Consider the following 22184-nt stretch of genomic DNA (forward strand, 5'->3'; position numbering starts at 1 on the left):
CTTGTGAAAATACATTCAAGCCTTTTGCATATCATTTGCATTCACTGGTAAACCCACATTTTGTGTGTGTGTGTGTGTGTGGGGGGGTGGGGTAGGTTTGTGTTGTTGACGAGGACATTCTTAAATATTTAAAATCAATTTAAAAAAACATACTAAATAAAAAAAAAAATGCAGAAACATTTTTGTGAGGGTTTTGTTTAGGGGTAGGGTTATGTAGGGAATATAACCTAGCAATAGTTCATACAGTATAAAAATCATTATGTCAATGGAGAGTTCTCATAAGGATAGCCACACCAACGTGCGTGCGTGTGTGCGCCTGTGTGTGTGTGTGTGTCTGTGTGAATTAAATTAATTATGTTCAGAGACAATAATTTTAATATTAGTCCTCCATTGTGAAATTTGTCCATGCTTTACCTTTACCTAAAGGTGCCGTGTTGGACAGGTTTAACCACCTGCAAAACTTTACATTAATTTACATTTACCTGAGTTTACCTTATCTAGTTAATCTGGGTGTGGGCTCTACCTACTAATGTTTATTTGCATTTCTTTCAAATGATTAAGCCTGATGTGGATAAATTAAACATCACATTTGGAAAGTCACAACACTCAAGAATTACAAGCCTCATATCAACATTGATTCAGCACCTCACTGGAGAGATGAAGGCATCCAGCAATCTCCTGATTGTTATTTTTGGAGTAACTACAGCTTTAGTCAAAGATCATATCTATGTGAACATCCCCAAGAACTGGACTGATGCTCAGAGTTATTGCAAGCTATATTACAAAGACCTGTCAACCATCCAAAGTAATGAAGAACAAGAGATACTTATAAAGCTAGCAGGAAACAATCTGTCACATAGTTGGATCGGCCTGTACAGGGACAAGAATAACAGTGACATTTTTCTGTGGTCTGATGGAGACACATTTTCCTTCTCTAATTGGGCATTAAACCAGCCCGATAATTATGAAGAAAATCAGTTCTGTGTAACCACAAAGCACACATGGTATAACTTTGAGTGTAATAATTCCTATCCTTTTTTCTGCCAAAAGATCATCCTTCTTGTCAAAACAATGAAGACATGGAAGGAAGCTCTTGACTACTGCAGGACTCACCACCGTAACCTGGCCAGCTTGACATCTATGACTCAACTGCAGCTGACAAAAAAAGAGACATTAGAATCCCAGACAGACAGTGTGTGGACAGGCCTGCGCTTCATGGCTGGAGAATGGCTCTGGTTGAACATGAAGCCTCGAAGTATTCAATTCTCACTTCCAGATTGTCCAGCTGAGCCCTATCGTTGTGGAGCCCACAACACTAAAACTGACACATGGGAGAACAGAGACTGTGATGAGAAGCTCAACTTCCTCTGCAGCTGAAAAGAAAGGTAAAAGAGTTATGTTAATGTGATATTCATGTTTATTAAAAAAGCAAATAAAACATACTCTGTAAACATGGAGCTTGGAGTTATGAAATATTAAGATACATTGTGTATTGTGTTGATTTAATTTTTGCAAAGAAAATCACACTTTCTTCTTTCTTTTTCTCTTTTTTCTTCTTTTATTTTAGAGAGAGAGAGATTTCCTGATTTTGATCTGGAGTGAAGTAAAGAATACTACATTTCTACCATGTAGTAAAAGCTTTTTAATTTCCAAAAAAAAACTAAACTTATTTATATTAATGAATATACCGAGCAGCATAACATATTGCTTAAATTAAATGTATATCTCAGTGGATTTTCTGTATTTAAAAATGCTTTGCATTATATATATATATATATATATATATATATATATATATATATATATATATATATATATATTTATTTATTTATTCTGTAGGCTTTAGTGTACACATTTGGAAATGTATATCATTGCTATTTTGCTGTATTTCAGATATAAATATGAGGAGAATATGTTGGTTGGAAATCACAAATTGACTTGTTGCTTTTCAAAAAACAAAATATACTTTCAGTGAACGGTCTCACTTGAATTTAATGAAGATATATTTAACCCTTGTGTTGTGTTCTTTTGTGTGCTCATTTGTGACAACAACTTTTCTGTTCTCTAAGATTGTTAATAAACCTCTCGTATTGCATATATTAGCTATCCCAAGATATTGTATTATATATTTGAAAGGGATTAAGGGAAAGGAGGAGGCGAGAACCGGCTTGACGATTCAAATAATAGTTTAATCCAACCTTCCAACCAGTCTGCCAGCAGGTCATCCACACCTTTCTGAATCTGGGAGGGGACAGGGGGAGGGCAACAACAATAATTAAAAACAGAGGGGGTACTCCCTGTAACAGTGCAGAACCCCCTTAAAAACCAAAGTAAAATTTAAAAGAGAGAGAAAGGCCAATGCATGAGAGAGAGAGAAGAAAAAAAAATGCCGGTTCTCTGATATGCCGTAACTTGGTCCTCAGACACTCCTCCACCCTCTAGTGGACGAAAGCTGTGCCTCCCAGGGTGGATCGGAAAGCCCTGCCGTGTTTGTGGTGGATGGTAGGGGTCTCCCCCGCCCCTGGCAGTGGTAACCGCTCCCTTGCGGTCAGAGGTCATTCCTCTGCTTCCAGGCGGCGCTGCTCCTGTGGGGTGGATGGTAGCGGCGAGAATTCCACAAAGGCACATCCCTCTTCCTTCTGGGAATTCGGCAACAGTGTAAAGGGATTAAGGGAAAGGAGGAGGCTAGAACCGGCTTGACGACATAAATAATAGTTTAATGAAGAACTAAACAAAAAGACAAACACACAAATTTGTCGGACAGCTGCCAGTAAATCTCTCTCTCTCGTACTGCAGCTTCCAGTCGGCCTTTATCCCTCTCTGAGGCTTGATTAGCCTGATTAGGGGCCAGGTGTGCAGCATCACGACCCAACCCCGCCCTCCGCCCTGTCACAATATTTGTATCAACTAATTTTTTATTAATTATTTTTAAGTTTTAAAAATATATATTTTATATTGCTAGAAAGATTCATTGAACTGTGCTTATGGCTAGTAGGGCCACTCCCTACATATTTTTTTTTTATAATAATAATGATGTTATAAATCAATAACCACTTGCTTTATCTAAACAAAAGTCATTTTAAAGCTTAGAATCTAGACTTTGCAATGCATAGCTGATCCTACCATTTCTTAAATATTGCTTTTTAAATTGCTGACAAATTGTTTCAAAGAAATGTATGCCAACAATTATATTCAGAGTTGGTTAAAACATAAAAAAGATTAGACAGACAAGTGTTATATTTTGTTGTAAAGGTCTCAATTAGTAAAATGCAATTAGCAAATTTGCTTCACACAGAGGCCAAACTGCAGTGAGTATTAGTGTATAAAAATGTGTCTTTTGTCACATTTTTCTTTATTACTTCCTGAAACTTAAATATAACATAAACAATGAACCCGTTTATAGCACACCAATATGCTGATTACGCTCTAAAATCAGATCATTTAAAAAAATCTGACAAGGCCTAAAATTTGCGTTTACATAACATTTGAAAAACAAAATCATGTTATTCTCTACTTTTGACTTCAAACAGCGAAGAGACATGCGTTCATGTCTAGGATGGCTTGAGGGTGAGTAAATTATGGGATAATTTTCATTTTTGAGTGAACTATCCCTTTAAGAACACAGAAATGAATTTATAGTATATTTTATTGCATCAATTTAAGGAATTTAAATCACAAATGTCACAAATCTTAATTTTTTCACAAGAGACAAATACAGTATCGACTGTAAAAGTACACCCAGAACTTTTTCATAACCTAATCTATAACATCATGTAATAAAGCAAATTGACAATTTAAAAAAAGTATAAACAGCGATAAAAATACTTACGAGCTCAGGAGGACTGGATGACCTTGAAGTACTGCAGTACAAACATATGTTATATCAGATGACTATGAAAAAGTAGAGACAGGTAGACGTGAGGGTAACAATCATAGCCAAATCCTGATTTAAAGATGACAATAATCACAAAGGAATACCTTGAGTCAACATGACGCATCATTTCATCAAGTGTTCTTCCCTGATTTCCTCCTTTATCCGAAAATTTTCAGTCAAACGTGCAGAATGCGTGTCCAATGCTGCATAGAACTCAGATTTTCTCCAGATATGCAATTGAATTCTTCAAAGACCCAAGCAAAAATAGGTGGTTATTAACATTCAAATACACAATTCATAGAAAAAAGTAAAAAACCTGCCTTTCTGTGAAAAGTGCTGGCCACTTCTCCAAGATGTCACTGTCATGCACAATAACGTGAAGTGTCATTGACATGGCAAAATAAAATTACAAAACAAAGAAAAAAGGATATTATAAGCTGCCAAAGGGAAGGAGTCATTTATTAGAGAAGGCTGAATACCTTGCAGTGAAATCAAACTGCACAACTCATAAGAGAGTTGTCTGGGGTTTGGGGTTTGCAGAGGAACATTATGTCAGTGTTGATTGCCAAGATTTTCTCAATCCGCATGAACTTGGGCAAACCTGAACAACATCCAACTGAAACCACCATGTCTGGGCAGTACTTAATGCCATCAATGTAAACATTGGATGAAACGAGTGGGGTACTACAATTAGGACTCCGCAGCTGCAGATATTCCTGAACATTGTCAGGAAAGGCTAACTATGTTCTTTGTACTCTTGGCTTGGAAAACGAAATGGCATCCATGTGATAGGCAATTGCCATTTGATGCTACTTGGCCAGCATTAGGGGGACATTTTTGAAATTCTTTGCATCACGGATCACTTTCTTGAAGAACTTATGTTTCCCCTCAAATCAAATTGTCCATAGATTTCTCAATGGCCCATACATTCCTCAAGTTTTGGTTGGAAATTGATTTTTGATAAATGTACTTTTAATACATAGAATGACATGGACACTAGGAATGGAGACATGGTATTGAAACAATTCGAGAATATGTTTCATGGCTTATGTGATAGTGCTTAAGAAGTTGTGGCCTCTTTTCAGATGCATAAGTGCAGAACTTACATTTCCACTGCATAGTAGGCCATCATCTGGTACTCTACAAATAATAATAATAATAGTTAATCCATCACGCAAAAGTAAAAGAAACAAAATGAGATGCATATGTTTCTTCAAATTGTGGGCCACTTACAATGTTGGACAATGACTAAAATGGAAACAGGTATTAAAAACAAGCCTGTTTAAGTGCTGATTTATTTTTAAATAAGATATACATAATACTAATAATGATATTAATACTCTACTTGAAGAGGTGGCGGCGATGGTGTCTGCTAAAGACTCGCTGATAAACTCAATTGAAAAGTACCTCAGAATAACCCCCCCCCCCCCCCCCTTTTTTTTTTTTTTGGTGCCTGCAGACTACCGTAATAATCTTAATAAGCAATCATATTATTTTCGCCGCAACCGGCTTGACTGGAGTTCACCACACATAGTTGCGTTTTTAAATTAGAAATGTCGCATATCAAATTAAAAAGAGTTACTTTAAAAGAACCAGGCTCCAGATGTCGTGGACTGTTACATATATTTGTACTTTGTCTGAATTGCGCTCTCTAGGGTGAATGCATCCATGTCAGTCTGTGCTGCCTCGTTCTAATGACCAATCTTCAGGTCAAACTACTCCAGTAAATTATTCAGTATGCAACCAGTCAGCTAATTTCACATATATGACAAGGGCAAAGACTAGTTTTAACAGAAATGCCTTCAAATAACGAGTGGTGAATAACGTGTTTGTGCAAGTTCTTAACATGACCTAATACATCACACAAAACAGCATGAAAACAACAAAGTGCAAATAGAGCAGGGTTTAAAGAAAAGTTTAAAGTTTAAATCAAAATATATTACCTTGCATTTACCGAAGAATAATGCCGAATCCTCAGTCCATGTGCTTCTGCGCTGTGTGTGAGAGAGGAAATTGCCCTCCAGTGCGCATGCCTAACAGCACGTCTTGAACATTTTGAGTAGTTAGTTATTTAGTTATGGGAGCTGTGTTCGAAAATGTCAGCAACAATAACATTTTCCAAAACTCAACATTTTGGTTAAATTCAAGTAAACATACTAATATTTTTAAGTAAGGAATACTATTACAAGTTACAGTGTACTGAAGGCTGAATTTTTTTACGCAATGCTGAATGCACTTGTTTTCAAGGCCATTACAATAGATAACATATAAAAACTTCAATAACAGAGTGTTTATTTAAATCTCACATGGTTTTATAATTGTAAAACATAACAAAATGTACCAACTGTAGCTCCCTCCAATGACAGACATGAGGCACGAGGTCATAGTTAAAAGACCACTTAGGTAGAGCTAACTGCTGTTTTTTTGCCACCGCAGGGGGACACCTTCGGCGAGCAGACAGGGCTCGGCTGGATGTAGATCGCCACCGAGGTAGGATGTGTTGGATGGCCTCCGTCTGCTTCTTCACCACTGAAAACTGATGGGCGAAGTCTTCAGCGGTGTCGCCGAATAGGCCAAGCTGGGAGATAGGTGCTTTGAGAAAGTGGGCTTTGTCAGTTTCCCACATCTCGACCAAGTTCAACCACAGATAACATTCGTGGACCACTAGGGTGGCCATCGCCTGTCCGATTGCATGCTCTGTGACCTTCGTGGCCCGGAGGGCGAGGTCGGTAGCTGAGCGCAGTTCCTGCAGCACATCAGGATCAGGACTACCCACGTGCAGCTTTTAGTGACTTGGCCTGGTGAACTTGCAGGAGGGCCGTGGCATTCAGGGCAGAAGCCGTCCGGTGGCTGTGTAGGCTTTCGCTGTCAGCAAAGACGTCATCATACAGGCCTTGGAGGGGAGTGCAGAATGATACCGCCAAGTGGTTGCGCTTTGGTCAGCCCGGGCAAGCATATCGGACATCTGAGCATCAGCCTCTGACTGGGCAGGCAAGCGCGAAGGTGGCAGCCCAGCTGACTCCTCCACGTCAGATACCGCAATGCTCTCCGATGCAGCGGCGACGTCATCATCCTGCTCCATGGCACCAACGGAGACACCAGACTGGCCGTAAGGCAAGCCGGTCTCACATTGAGCCCGGACAGAAGCAATCGAGCGTGCTGGGGGGTGGGTGGTTCGTGGGGAAACTCCCCAAATCGCCTCCATCGCCAGCCGGGTTGTCCTCAATCCCGTGGGAAGAAGGAGCAACGCGGGGGGTGGGGGGGTCGTTTTTCTTGATAAAAAAAAGCCGCAACGATGTCATGGTCAGATTCTACCTGAACTATCCACAAACGCTGCCTCTGTGTGATCGCAACTCAAACACACAAGATTTTAATGCCATATTAATATAATATGTAAAAACATTGATTTTCGAATTTTACATTTTCTCCAATAAATAAAATTAAATATTTTATAAAATTTAATTTGATAAAATACAATTATTCCTGAAGATCTCAAGAATAAACTCAATAAACTCAAAAAATAGTTAGAATCCCAGGGCATGCTGAGTGACTCCAGCCAGGTCTCCTAAGCAACCAAATTTACCCAGTTGCTAGGGAGGGAATAGTCACATGGAGTAACCTCCTTGTGGTCGCTATAATGTGGTTCGTTCTCAGTGGGGCACATGGTGAGTTAAGCGTGGATGCCACGGTGGATTGTGTGAAACCTGCACATGCGATATGTCTCTGTGGCATTGTGCTCAACAAGCCATGTGATAAGATGCACAGGTTGACGGTCTCAAACGCGGAGGCAACAGGAATTCGTCCTCTGCCTCCCGGATTGAGGCAAACCACTAGGTGACCACGAGGACTTTATATCTCATTGGGAATTGGGCATGACAAAATTAGGAGAAAAAGTGGAAAAAATCTTTGTAATAGTAACATTTTAATTTAGTAGTAGTAAAAAATATTGTTATATTTTAATAAATAAAATCATAGCATTTTGAGGAAGATATGAAGTCATAATGTTTTGTGTATAATCTCATAATAGGCCTTTTTTGAGGATAAAGTCTTAACATTATGAGATTTTGTAATACTATGAGATTAGTTTTGTAGCATGTTATGAGAATTTAATGTAAATTACTTTTATTCTTTATTTATACAATTATTTTTAAAGTCGTATTATCGCACTATTGTAGTAACTTCTGTGTTCTCCCATTTACAAAAGTAATTCAACAGCTCTTTCATCTGCCCTACAAAGACAATTTATAGTATATTTATATTGCTTATGTATTCATTTTGAAAAGGTATTTATTAAAATATATAGTGAACCAAAGAGAAAATTAAATATTTTTCTTTGCAGTGTGTAACGTAGTTCAATGGAAAGGAGGAGGTGAGAACCGGCTTGGCAATATAAATAATATTTTAATAATAAACTTAAACAAAAGACAAAACACACACGACGGACATGTCCTTAAACGATCTCTCTCTCTCCCGCACTATCCTCCACAGTCGGCCTTTATCCCTCTCGGAGGCTTAATTAGCCTGATAAGGGACCGGGTGTGTAGAATCACGACCCGGCCCTGCCCTCCGCCCTGACACACTATGTTTGACACTGGCTGATCTTAAAGTAATTTGTTATATGTAACCTAAGCAGTGATTTTTGAATACATTTAGAATTGTTTTATTTGTGAAGTACTCCGTGGTTCAAATATCCAATGGATTGCTTAACTATTAAGCTATGAGAATGCTTCAGAAATTCTGTTTTGTCAGTAATATCAAACACCTAGTTTCTGATTTTAAACGGTAGTCTACATTAAAGTTACTGGTGTTTTTATATGTTATAACATAATGACAGACTGTGGAAGGCATCACTTACTCCAGAAGTACTTCAGGAAAGAAATACAATTTGAGCTAAATTTGATTATTATAAAGATATGAAGGATATTAAGGTTTTACAAAGCACTGAAAAAGAGCACCAGACATTGGGAGTATATAAAGTTTTTTAGAATGTGATTTTTAGGATGTCTATACAGAGTAAAACCTGAGAAGCCCAAAAGAGCATGCAGACACGTTTCCTGTATGAGAATGGGGAGACTGAAACTAACCAGCTATGATGGTGGGATTGTGTACCACCCACACTGAAACAATAGTATACGACCTCCTACTGTCAATGTATTAAAGGTCAATTACATACTCCCTTAATCCCTGTTTATACTGTACATTCTTTTCATGTGTGTGTGTTATTGTGAATGAGTTAATTAATCCATATATTCATCACATCATACCTGAATGCTTATACAAGTGTGAAATGCTGATATTCTACTCTCTAGTGTGTTGCTGTATCAAGTGTCAGACTGGTTTCACCTGAGAACTGTGGCTGTGACTCATTCCTTTAAAGGGGAGTCCCATAAAATATTCAATTATTTAATTTCAACACAGAATTCAAAATACTAGAAGAACATTCTCAGAAAAACATGAGCAATACTCCCGTAGGGTGGATTCAGGGTCCAAAGCACATTTTATAAGCCCCCTGAGTTTTTGGGGTAGACCTGACCTGCTAAAAAGAGACGGACTTCCTCCCTCCAGGGAAGTAATAACATATACTAGAGCCTATACCCACTAAGCTACCCACTAAGCTACTGAAAGAGGTGTTAAGGCCTGTTCACACACATCTGTGTCAAGTTATCTGTTTTTAAAAGATTTCGCTTCAAATCTGTACCTAAATGTGTAATATTATTTTCACTAAGCCATGAACTCCAATAAGCGAATTAATAATAATTCCATTATTAAAGCTAATTCCTTAATATAGAAATTGTGAGCGGATACAACAAGACGTTGTATTACGATTTTAATGGTGGAGATTTTATTCAGATAAATAATCTAGTTTTTTGTCATTTATCTCATGTATAATGGTTGTCGAACACGACTAATTCATTATAAATTTTCTTACATAATAATGTAGAATAAGGACAGTTTAATTTAATTCCTAGCTCTCACATACTGTTCCTACATATAATGGTGGGGGTATGCGGGCACTTTAATCCATACCGTGTACGTTTTCATCAACAAAATTTCCTGCATATAATGGTGGAGGTACACGGGCACTTTAATCTGTTCTGTGTACATCTACATCAACCAAATATCCTACAGGCTCTATCGCGCCCTTGCGCAGAAGGGTCGTGATCTCGGCTCGCAGAGTAGGGGCATTCTCGCCGTGCAACGAGGTGAAGCAAATATCACTGAACCGGGGCGGGCGCCTGGCAAACTGAATCGTGTAGCTGGGTTAGATGGTCCTGGCCAGCCACTGCAACAGTTTGGAAATCGTTAGTCATGTGTCCAAGCCCCGGGCGAGAGGCACTAAGACAACTGAGGAGAAGGGTCTTTTGGGCCGTCCACGAGACTCGTCACAACCAGTTGGCTGGTGTTGTGGGTGTGGTGCAGCCAGGCGGATTCCCGGGGCCCTGGCTGCGAGTGTTTGTGTCCAGTCGCCGTGATAGCGGTGGTCGTAAACACCAATTGTGTGACCCAAGGAGGAAACGCCCATTCAGGCTGTGGTGAACACAAAACAAAAGGGAACATAAGAAACAAGGAGGGCGAGGTCGGTCGCTGAGCGCAACTGCTGCATCACCTCGGAATCAGGACTACCCACGTGAAATTATTTCCTGGTGGACTTGCAGTAGGGCCATGTCCAGCGACACTCTAGGCTTTGGTCACCAGAGGTGACGTAGTTCTATAGGCCCTGGAGTTGAGCCCCAGACAATCCTGCCTCTCTAAATACCCATGGGCCGGCCTGCCATCAAGGGTAGTGAGAGCGGACAAACTGGGAAGTCGGGTTCAGGCATAAAAAAGTGCCCTCCATGACCTCGTCAGTTCGTCATGCACTTCTGGGAAGAAAGGAAGTGGCCGAGAGTGGCTACCCGAACCCCGGAACCAAACATCTAGCCGCAAGGGTGAAGGGGAGGGTGAAGGGTTCCAGTTCGACCCGACACTTGCGGCGGCCCGGGCAAGCATGGAGGTCAGCTCTGCGTCGGACTCAGACTGGGTGGGCAGACCCAAAGGTGGCAGCCCAGTCGAGTCCTCATCATCCAACAATGTTCTCGCAATGAAAAGATGAACCATCCACAAACGCTGCCTTAGTGTGATCGCGACCCAGACACCCGTGGTCCATCGCCATCGGTGGCAGAGAGATAATGACTGCATCCAAAAATCAAACAAAGATGGAAAGGCATCTTTAAAAACAAGCATCTTTAAAAAAATGTTCACGTCAATGTGTTGCTCTAATAGAAGAAATATACTCTTTGCAGAAAAATATTCTCTTTTTAGAGCTGTCGAAGCGCCTAGGGGCATACGCTGCACTAGCTGTGCAGAAGGAGAGAAAGTCGCTGGAATGCGCCGTATATCCAACAGCATACGCTTCTTCAAGGTGAATGGACCGGCATTGGAATTCAGCTCGCTGTTACTCAACTGCTCGGCTCTGATGAAAAAAATCTAAATGAGTGGTTGCAGCCATTTCATTTTATGCAAATTCCACTTGCCAGTTGTCATTGGCCTTTTCTCAAAGATCTGAGGTGCTTGGGGCTCCAATGAGCGACCCATAGTGTCACTACACCACATCTTATAATGTTTTGTGTTACCTGCCACAGCTTTTGGACACTGCATAGAACAGCTTATGTTTGTTGGTATTGTTGTTTGTTATTTGGAATCATTCTCCTATATAAATCAGTGTAATCATTCAAGTTAATTCATAGGAAGTTAAACAATTCAAAGATAATACAAAGATAAATTGAATGCCTGTAAATAATTGAGCCTTTATTTTATGAAACATAAAAAACGGATTTGACAGCGCTTATAAAATATATGTCCGTGTGTGTATGTGCATGCATGTATTTTCTAGTTCTGCTCACTCATGGTAAAAAGTGGCAATGTGCAATTGTTACCTTGAATAGCTATTTCTAACTGATCCAACCCTTAAACTGAGATTTATTGGTGTAATCTAATTTATTCAGGTTGATTCAGTGATGATAAATATATTTTTACCTAAATCAGACCTGTAAATTTAGATATTCCATTATGAATCACATTTTAAGGTTAACATTGTTTTCAGTGCAGTTATCCAACAGAAACAAAAATATTTTCTCAGTTCCCAAAAACAGGTCTCACTTCATGTTATTTGGACATCTCTGAGGATCTGTCACCGGTAAAGTTTTATGTTAGCATGATTCTAATTTGCTTTTCAAAATATTCTGCAATAGAATAAATATTATCTACACATTATAAAGAGTTGAGAATAAAGGACAACAGAGATTACAAATTCTCACAAAGTCTGCACTCAAAGAATTAATTTTGTTTTGTAATATTCAATGTAATCATTGCAAAACTGATTAAACTTTTTACATTTTTATTAAAGAGGCTGATTGGAAATGGTCTGGGATAGGGACACAATGCAGGCCGGACTCTATGAACTTTTGTGTCAAGAGCATGTGTGCTACCACTGCACCATGGCTGTGATGAAACTGTGTGTTCCCCTACTGTCACTCACTCGATGTTGTGTCGAATGAAGTGACACAAGGGGTCTTCCTTGGGAGCATTGCACACCTCTGAACTTGAGAAAAGGCCAATGTGAAATTGGCAGACGGAATTTGCATGCCCCGCCCCCGGACATACGGGTTCACATGCATGTGTCTGTCAGTCCAAATGTTTCTTCGGAGCTGAGCAGTTATACAACAACAAAGCTGAGTTCACCACTGTTCCACTCACCTCTACTGACAAGAAGCACTGCTGTTGGATCTACGGCACGTTTCCAGATGGCGTTCTCTCTCTCTGCATGCTGTGCAGTCTATGCCCCTGGGCGCTTCGACAGCGCTTTCACTGCCAAAAGAGAGTGTTGTCCTCCTAAATTTTTTTTATTTCCTCTAAAAGAGTTTTGAGTTTCCACTCATAAAAGAGCAATACACAGTGGCGTTGAACGTCCTTTTCAGGATGGGTCTTTTTCAAGATGCCTTTAAGCCCCTGTGTAGTTCCTGGACGTGGTCGATTTCTCTCCAAGACTGACGGCCACAGACGCTGCCGTGAGCTTGGGCTTGGACTGTAACCCTTCGCCCTCCCCTCAGCCTTCGCGGCTTGATGACTGGTACCTCAGCTCTGGGCACCGCTCCCAGCCATACCCCCCCTCGGTACTGTTCTTCCTGGAAGTGCACAATGAGCTGACGTGGTCATGGAGGGCACCTTTTACTGCCCAGAACCGACCCCTCTGCTCGTCCACTCTCACTACCCTGGATTGTGGGGCAGCCCACGGGTACACCGAGGTCCCTCAGGTGGACAGTGCGGTTGCGATGCATCTATGTCCTGAGAACACCGCCACCTAGCGGGACCGCCCCGTACTCCCCTCCAGAGCCTGTAGGTTGACGTCATCATTGACCTCGAAAGCCTACTGCGCCACTGGTCAGGCTGCCTCAGCCCTGCATGACATGGCCAAGGTCCACCAAGATAAAGCACTCAAAGACCTGCACCTGGGTAGTCCCAACCCCAACGTGCTGCAGGAACTGCTCTCTGCCACTGACCTCACTCTCAGGGCTACGAAGGTCACAGCGGAGGCGATGGCCAGCCTCATGGTCCAGGAGTGCTACCTTTGGCTGAACATGGTCGAGATGCGTGACGTTGACAATTCACGATTTCTCAATGTCCCCGTCTCCCAGCTCGGTCTCTTCGGTGACACTGTCGATGACTTCGCCCAGCAGTTATCGGCTCTAAAGAAGCAGATGGAGGCTATATCTCATATCATGCAGCGACGCCTCAACCCGGGCTCAGCTCTCAGTCCTAGTGTTGAGCACCTCACAAGTGGCGTACGCACCCTGTCTCCAGGACCCCTTCCAGGACCAGGAAAGCTCCAAAGCGCTCCTGAGACAGGCAACCCAGGCAGTCAGATGTATGCTCTGGAGGGGTATGGCTCAACAGGCTTAGTTCCCTCCCTAGGCAAACTCCTTGTGATGTATTTTCCGCGGTACGGCCCCTCTGTCAGCGGACCGTGTCTCCCTTGGGCAGTCCCCCTCATTGGGCGGGACCAACCGCCACGCTGCTCCCACGTACGGCTTCACAAACCTCATGGTGTATTTGCCACATGTTACCTCCCCCTAGCTTGGGCAGGATGTGGCCTCCGCAGGGTCTTTTCCCCCTGAAAGAATAAGACTGGTAAAGACTGCCTTCCCTGACGCATTTCATAGCGCTAAGATAGCCCCAGTCGCTTCATACTCTATGCGAGAAACATAGAAAGAGAAAAGGCTGTGGCTGCTGGGCTTGCTCCCATGCTATTTATGTAGCATCCGTTCCCCCCTCAGGGTTGCCGGGAACCTAAGGTCTGTATATGACATCTCTTTTGGGAGCATCCCCCAAGCTTGCAACTCTTAAAATAAATTTCTCTGTGACTTCAAATTTACTGATACACATGTGTGGCTAATCACTACAATCACAAATAACACTGTCACAGGTGCTCATTTGATTTGCACCAAATTTATCTTCATAGTACTTCCCTCTAGTGGGAAAATAAGACACAGTATAACGCACTTCACTTCACTCTAATACAAACATTAGGACAATAACTTGGCATCTAATACAGAAAAGGGGATCACTTCTAAAAGGGTGTTTCCACCTGATATATTTTTTTATTTTGATTACACACATCAAAAGGTCAGTGAAGATAACAATAAAATGTTTGCCTGTATGGTTATTGGCTTTGCTATGGTGACAGAATGATAGAAATGGAACTTCCAGATAATACAATTTGGCTTGGAGTTAGGTCTCTTTTAAGAGTGTGATTCATGATAGTGTGCAATTCATGTGAGAACAAAATTCTAAAACAAAGTCTAGAATAAATAGGTATTTAGAGTTGAATGTGAATAATTGTTTTTATAGTGTTATGTTATACTGAATATCAGTTATATCAGGGCAAACGTCTGAACATAGCAGTAGCATTTTCTGTCATCTTGAAAGTAAAAAATTTAAATATTTGGATGGTAATGTCCGGTGTAGTGTGATTTTTCATAAATATTTTAGAACTTTAATCAACTTTTATATAGAAACAAATGATTAGACACTGTTTGTAACATACAAATGAATTAAATCCTAATTCATAGTTATATACAAATAGTTAAGACTTGTCAAATCATCTAGCAAAAGATTGTACACTTTTTGCTCCTTTTGACAAGTCTTAACTATGCCCTAAAAAATAGACAGCAAATCAATTCCTGCATTTATACACTATTCAGGATAGGGGTTGTGTTCACATTAATTGTTAATTGTTGTATTTTACTTAACACACTTCAGCTAAGACTTGATTTGGCACAGGATTGGTTGTGTAATACAACTAAAAATGCAACTTTATTTTTCCAGTTGAACCCACTTCCTGTGAGATTACATCATTACTGAAACAAATGTTTTTGATTCGAGAGAAGGATATATTGGAAAATTATCTTTCTTGGTTGAGAAAACTTCTAAACAGTTTATTAGTAAGAAAGGCATGTCTATTGTAATGTCATGTTCCCTTCCGAGGGAACTCGCACTGCGTCGTTGAAAACGACTCTTTGGGGAACGCTCCTTAGCGTGCGCCTCTGAATTATGAATGAAACTATTCCAATCTTGATTGGTGTTGCGTCATGACGTAACATGTGACGGCATAACCGGATGCATAAAAGTGACGCCGGTACACACACACATTAGCTTTCGCTCTTCAGCAAGCGCTCTATGTTGAAATTGTTTGTCTTATTTGGTGTTGTTTGTCTGATTTAAAAATATTATGGCCACCGAACAGTTCAAGAAGTGCGTGCACCCCTGCCCTCGTTTCATTACGTGTAGGGACACGCACGCTTCATGTGTGAACTGTTTGGGAGCGCTAGCACGCTCAGGCAGCTCTCGAGGGATCTGCCTGTGAAAGTTGTGAAGCACTACCCATGAGAGTGCTGCGCTCCGGTTGGCGTGCTTTGATGAGCACGGTCAGGCTCGCGTTCCCCACGGTTTTGGTCCCGCGTCTGTTGAGGCAGCCGGCGATTGAAATCGCGGGGTTCGCAGCGGATTTTGCAGATGAGAATGAGACTGCTGCGCACGTTCTCATTCTTCGTTTGAGGATCCCGAGCCTACTGTGAGTGGTGCAGAAGCCCGCGTCGAGGCTTCTTCTGCCCATGATCAGGTCCCGTTGCTTGAGCTCACTGCTTCCGAGGAAGTGGATATGCTCAGCATCGATGCGGACGACCGTGAGCCAAGCACGCCAGTTTTTGGCCAAGCTTATGAGGAGCTGATTGAGGTTGTGACGCATGCCGTGGCCAGACTGAATATCAGCTGGCCACAAAATGAGCAGGGAACGCAAGTTGAAAGCAAATTAGACGTGCGTTTCCTGCGGCACAGATCACAACCTCAGCGCCGGGTTTGCCGCTTTTCCCGATCTCCACAAAGATATCTAAAACGAGATCGTGGGGTAAACCGCGATTCGTCCCGTATCTCCAGCCCCAGTGTTTGATTACAGACGATGTTTTGGGGGCACGGGATATGGGCTAAAACCCCGGCGCTGCCTAGTAAGCCCTGCAGAGATACATCTGCTTTAATAAGTAGGGCTTACATGGCCGCACACAATCGGTGTTGGTTTCCCGCCGTCTCTGACGCTTCGGGCCACATCAATTTAAAAAATAAATAAATAAATAAATAATAATAAAAAAAAACAACAAGCATCAATTGTGGTCACAAGAACCGTATCGACTAAATCCTGCCGGTTTCCGCTTCAGGAAGTCGGGAACAGTGCTTCGAAAAACACCGAGACCAGCCTCGAGAGGCTGGTTCCTTAGTTGAAGCTTAGGAAGAGGTCCTACGAGGTGGTAGAAACTCGAGGTCTGTCCCCCTGCTGCAGAGCAACCGAGGTTGCTCTGCAGCGGAGTCCTCAGGAAATCGGTGTCGGTTCCCGCCGTCTCTGACGCTCGGGCCACATAAATTTCCAGCTGAACGCACACCGTGCCGTTCGATCAAAATAAAAAAACACACATCAATTGTGGTCACAAGGACTGTATCGACTAAATCCTGCCGGTATCTCGCTTCAGGAAGTCGAGAACAGTGCTCGAAAAACACCGAGACCAGCCTCAGAGGCTGGTTCCCTTAGTAGATTTTGTAGAGGCATGGAATCATCTTCCCAACATATCTGCATGGGTCCTGCATATAATAAAATCAGGGTACAGACTGCAGTTCGGGCACCACCCCCCAAATTCTCTGGGGTGGTGCAGACTACAGTGGTTCCGAGCAGGCTCAGGTGATGGAACAAGAAGTGCAATCTCTGCTGCTGAAGGAGGCCATAGAACGTGTTCCTCATTCAGACAGGGAGTCCGGTCTTTACAGCCGGTACTTTATAGTTCCAAAAAGGATGGGGGTTGAGGCCGATTTTAGATCTCAGAGTTTTGAACCGGCCTTTGAGGAGGTTCAGGTTCAAAATGCTTACCATTCCTGTCATCGTGAGTCAGATCAGATCCGAGGACTGGTTTGTCACGATAGATCTAAAAGACGCCTATTTTCATGTACCCATCCTTCCATGTCACAGGAGGTTCCTGAGGTTCGCTTCGGGCTAAGCTTACCAATATCGGGTTCTTCCGTTCGGCCTAGCACTCTCTCCCGCACATTCACCAAATGTATGGATGCAGCTCCTGCTCCTCTGAGACTTCAGGGCATCCGCGATACTGAATTTTATCGATGACTGGCTCATTCTGGCCCAGTCTCGAGAAATGGCGATTCGGCATCGAGATGTCGCCCTTGGCCATATTCGAAGTTTGGGGTTGAGACTCAACACAAAAAGAGTGTGTTACAACCATCCCAGTGCACAACGTTTCTGGGTGTTGTGTGGGACTTCGGTTACGATGCAGGCACGCATGTCTCCTGCACGTATCGAGTCCGTTCTGGCGATGGTGTCCGGGTTAAAACTAGGCCAGGCCATCACTGTAAAGCAGTTTCAAAGACTGCTGGGCCTCATGGCAGCGGCATCCAACATTATACCTTTGGGCCTTCTACACATGAGGCCCCTCCAGTGGTGGCTGAAAGCCAAGGGGTTTTCCCCCAAGGGGAATCCATTTCGGATAATCAGAGTAACGCGCAGATGCCTTTGTTCTCTGCTAATATGGAAGAAACCTTGGTTCCTGTCCCTAGGGCCAGTGCTGGGAGCGTCGTGTCGCCGGAAAACCGTTTCGACAGACGCCTCCCTCACTGGCTGGGGCGCGGTCATGGACGGCCGCTTTGCCAGGGGTCTGTGACAGGACCATCATCATTCTTGGCACATAAACTGTCTAGAGATGTTGGCTGTGTTCAGGGCTCTGAGGAGCTTCCTTCCAGACATCTAAGGTTACCATGTCCTAGTACGCTCGGACAATACATCAGTGGTAGCTTATCTGAACCAACAAGGGGACTCGGATCGCGCCTCTGTGCAGACTGGCGCATCAGATAATTCTTTGGTCCCAAGGGAAAATACTGTCTATCAGAGCAATGTATGTTCCGGGGTTCAGAATCAGGGAGCAGACATCCTGTCGAGGCAGGGGCTGAGGCCGGGGAATGGAGACTTCATCCAGAGGTGGTGAAGTCGATAGGGGACAAATTTGGACCATCGGAAGTGGATCTATCCGCGTCTCGAGGGACATCCCACTGTCCACTTTGGTTCTTCCTCTCACATCCAGCCCAACTGGGGTTGGATGCCATGGTACAGGCCTGGCCGAGGCCTCGCCTGTACGCATTTCCCCCGATCGCTCTGCTCCCGGGAGTCCTGGAAAGGGTCCGCCAAGAGGGCATCAGTCTACTTCTGGTTGTCCCGATGTGGCCGGCCCGAGTATGGTTCTCAGACATAATTTCACTCCTGATAGCTCCGCCACGGCAGATTCCTCTGAGGAGGGATCTGTTGTCTCAGGCAGGGGGCACAGTTTTCCACCCTCGTCCAGAGCTGTGGAAATTGTGGGTCTGGCCCCTGAGGGGGTTCAGTACCTAAATGCTGGTCTATCAGCAGGGGTGGTTGAAACCATACTTGGCTCTAGGGCTCCGTCTACTAGGAGATTATATGGCCTCAAGTGGAATGTGTTCTCCACTTGGTGTAGAGAACATGAATTAGATCCAGTTAACTGCCCGGTGGCTTCAGTTCTGGAGTTTCTTCAAAATCGCTTTCTCTGGGTCTCTCCCTTCCACACTTAAGGTGTAGCGTGGCTGCCATTTCGGCTTTCCATGCACCACTGAGTGATGGGCCTCTGGGGAGGCACCAGCTGGTCATTCGTTTTCTCCGTGGTACATGGAGGATGAGACCGACAACCAGGTCCAGGGTTCCTGCCTGGGACCTGGCGGTGGTTCTCGAAGGGTTATCCCTGGCCCCCTTCGGACCCCTTCAGTCGGCTTCAGCCCAAGGACCTGACGTTCAAGATGGCTTTTCTCTTAGCTATTACCTCTCTAAAGAGGGTGGGAGATCTTCAAGCCCTGGCAGTAACACCAGCTTGCTTGGAGTTTGACCCTGGCGGAGTTAAAGCCATTCTGCACCCGAGACCTGGCTATGTGCCTAAGGTGCCTTCTAGCTGCACGGTATCACGGTCCTGCAGGCTTTTCATCCTCCACCTCATGTGTCGGCAGAAGAAGAGAGGCTCCATTTGCTCTGCCCTGTCAGAGCTTTGGGCATTTACCTCGAGAGGTCCTCTTCTTGGAGGAGGTCGGACCAACTGTTAGTGTGTTTTGGGTCACCTAAGAAGGGGCTCCCTGCCTTGAAACAAACCATTAGTAATTGGATTGTTCAGGCTATTATCTCGACCTACAGGTGCTAATTTGCCTTCACCTTTGGCCATAAGGGCTCATTCAACTAGAGGCATGGCGTCCTCTAGGGCTCTCTTATCGGGAGTGCCCCTCCAGGAGATCTGTGAGGCAGCCGGTTGGGCTACCCCGCACACTTTCATCAGGTTTTATAGTCTGCACCTCCCTAGTATGCCTGGCGCACGTGTGCTCTCGTCCTAGTTGAGTGCCTGAGTTCAGTTTCACTCTAGGGCAGGCCTTTTTCGGTGCGTGGCCTAGTGGGCATTCGTTCCCCAAAGAGTCATTTTCAACGACGCAGTGCGAGTTCCCTCGGAAGGGAACGTCTCGGGTTATGACTATAACCCTTGTTCCCTGAGAAGGAACGAGACACTGCGTCGTCCTGCCACGCCCTCAATGCCTGAGAGCGGCTTGCTTCATCACTAGGCTAATGTGTGTGTGTACCGGCGTCACTTTTATGCATCCGGTTATGCCGTCACATGTTACGTCATGACGCAACACCAATCAAGATTGGAATAGTTTCATTCATAATTCAGAGGCGCACGCTAAGGAGCGTTCCCCAAAGAGTCGTTTTCAACGACGCAGTGTCTCGTTCCCTTCTCAGGGAACAAGGGGTATAGTCATAACCCGAGACGTTTTCCTCTGGCTAAATATTAAATTAACTAATGATATTCTGTATAATAGTAAGACTGGATAAATGAAAGTATTTCTATCTGACTCCCAGAGATAAATAATTGGCTAATGTGTTGATTCAAGGGTAAATGTTTTTATGCACCACTAGTGGCAACGAAAGAAATGGCAGTAACCTCCCCCCCACCCTTCAATAATCAAAACAAGCAAGTACAACCCATCCAATGATCAATGGAAACATGCAAATGCTTCACACTGCACGATCAGCAGTTACAGAAATACTCAGATCAGCCCATCTGGCACCAACAATCATGCCACAGTCAAAATCACCAAGATCAAACATTTTTCTGAACACTATCTGAAGCTCCTGACCTATATCTGCATGGTTTTATGCACTGCACTGCTGCCACACAATTGGCTGATGATCGCATTAATAAGTACGTGTACAGCTGTAACTAATAAGGTTCTCAATGAGTGTATGTTTCCATCTCTCTGTCTGTCTGTGAATGTCTGGTAGTAATTCATGTTTATGGTGTGGGAGTAAGGATAAGGAGTGTGCAGCCTTATTTCGTAACATGTTTAATATGTTTATAGCTTATGTGCAGGTGAGGCAAGATAAATCTCACTTTATTAATTTAACACCACAGATTTTACTGTGTGGTTTCATATGATTTTCACTCTGCGTTAGAATAGTGGTTCCTTATTTCATGACAGATCAGGGTATGTTTTTGTCTTCCTGGTTATGTTTTGTAGACTAACTTCAGATGTTCCACCATTACAAATGAATCAGTAAATATTAACCCTGATAAATCACTAAATATAATTGTCTCTCAAAGTGCACTCAATAACCTTATTTGCTGTAACATGGATCAATTGATCCTTTGTATATTTTTTGAATATGTGCTGGGCCATTGAAAGCCAACTGACTTGTGAAAATACATTCAAAATTTTGCATATTGTTTCATTTGCATTCACTGGTAAACCCACAGTGTGTGTGTGTGTGTGTGTGTGTGTGTGTGTGTGTGTGTGTGTGTGTGTGTGTGTGTGTGTGTGTGTGTGTGTGAGCGTGTATTTATCACTTTGTGGGGACCAAATGTCCCCATAAGGATAGTAAAACCCGAAATTTTTGACCTTGTGGGGACATTTTGTCGGTCCCCATGAGGAAAAAAGCTTATAAATCATACTAAATTATGTTTTTTGAAAATGTGATAATGCAGAAGGTTTTCTGTGAGGGTTAGGTTTAGGGGTAGGGTTAGGTTTAGGGGATAGAATATAAAGTTTGTACAGTATAAAAACCATTATGTCTATGGAAAGTCCCTATAAAACATGGAAACACAACATGTGTGTGTGTGTGTGTGTGTGTGTAAATAAAATTAATTAAGTTCAGAGACAATAATTTAAATATTAGGCCTCCATTGTGAAATTTGGCCATTCTTTATCTTTACTCAAAATGAAGCCATGTTGGAAAGGTATAACCACCTGCAAAACTTTACATTCATTTACATTTACATGAGTTTACCTTAATCTGGGTGTGGGCTCTACCTACTAATATTTATTTGCACTTCTTTCAAATGATTTAAACATGATGTTGATAAAATAAACATCATATTTTGAAAGTCACAACACTCAAGATTTACAAGCCTCATATCAGCATTGATTCAGTCTCTCACTGGAGAGATGAAGGTTATTTCCTGATTTTTATTTTTGGAGTAACTACAGCTTTATTGAAAGAACATATATATGTGAACATCGCAAATTATTGCAGACAATATTACAAAGATCTGTCAACCACCCAAAGTGATGAAGAACAAGAGATGATTATACAGATAGCTGGAGAAAATCTGTCACACAGTTGGATCAGCCTGTACAGGTACAAGAATAACAGTGAGATTTTTATGTGGTCTGATGGAGA

The 22184-nt window shown here is 42.7% G+C and overlaps 1 protein-coding gene across 2 annotated transcripts; it reads left to right on the plus strand.

Moving 5' to 3' along the window:
- Positions 1-616: 616 nt before the first annotated feature.
- LOC127644417 (macrophage mannose receptor 1-like) lies at positions 617-6356 on the plus strand. Of its 2 annotated transcripts, none has more exons than XM_052127584.1 (2): positions 617-1385; positions 6311-6356. In XM_052127584.1, the coding sequence occupies exon 1, from the start codon at positions 658-660 to the stop codon at positions 1375-1377; it is 720 nt and encodes a 239-aa protein (XP_051983544.1). In that variant the 5' UTR covers positions 617-657; the 3' UTR covers positions 1378-1385; positions 6311-6356. The 2 variants fall into 2 exon arrangements, with proteins under 2 accessions (XP_051983544.1, XP_051983543.1); XM_052127583.1 differs by lacking the exon at positions 6311-6356 and adding an exon at positions 1568-1726.
- The last annotated feature ends 15828 nt before the right edge of the window (positions 6357-22184 follow it).

The sequence above is a fragment of the Xyrauchen texanus genome, chromosome 5 (genome assembly GCF_025860055.1).
Source record: "Xyrauchen texanus isolate HMW12.3.18 chromosome 5, RBS_HiC_50CHRs, whole genome shotgun sequence".
Lineage (NCBI taxonomy): Eukaryota > Metazoa > Chordata > Actinopteri > Cypriniformes > Catostomidae > Xyrauchen > Xyrauchen texanus.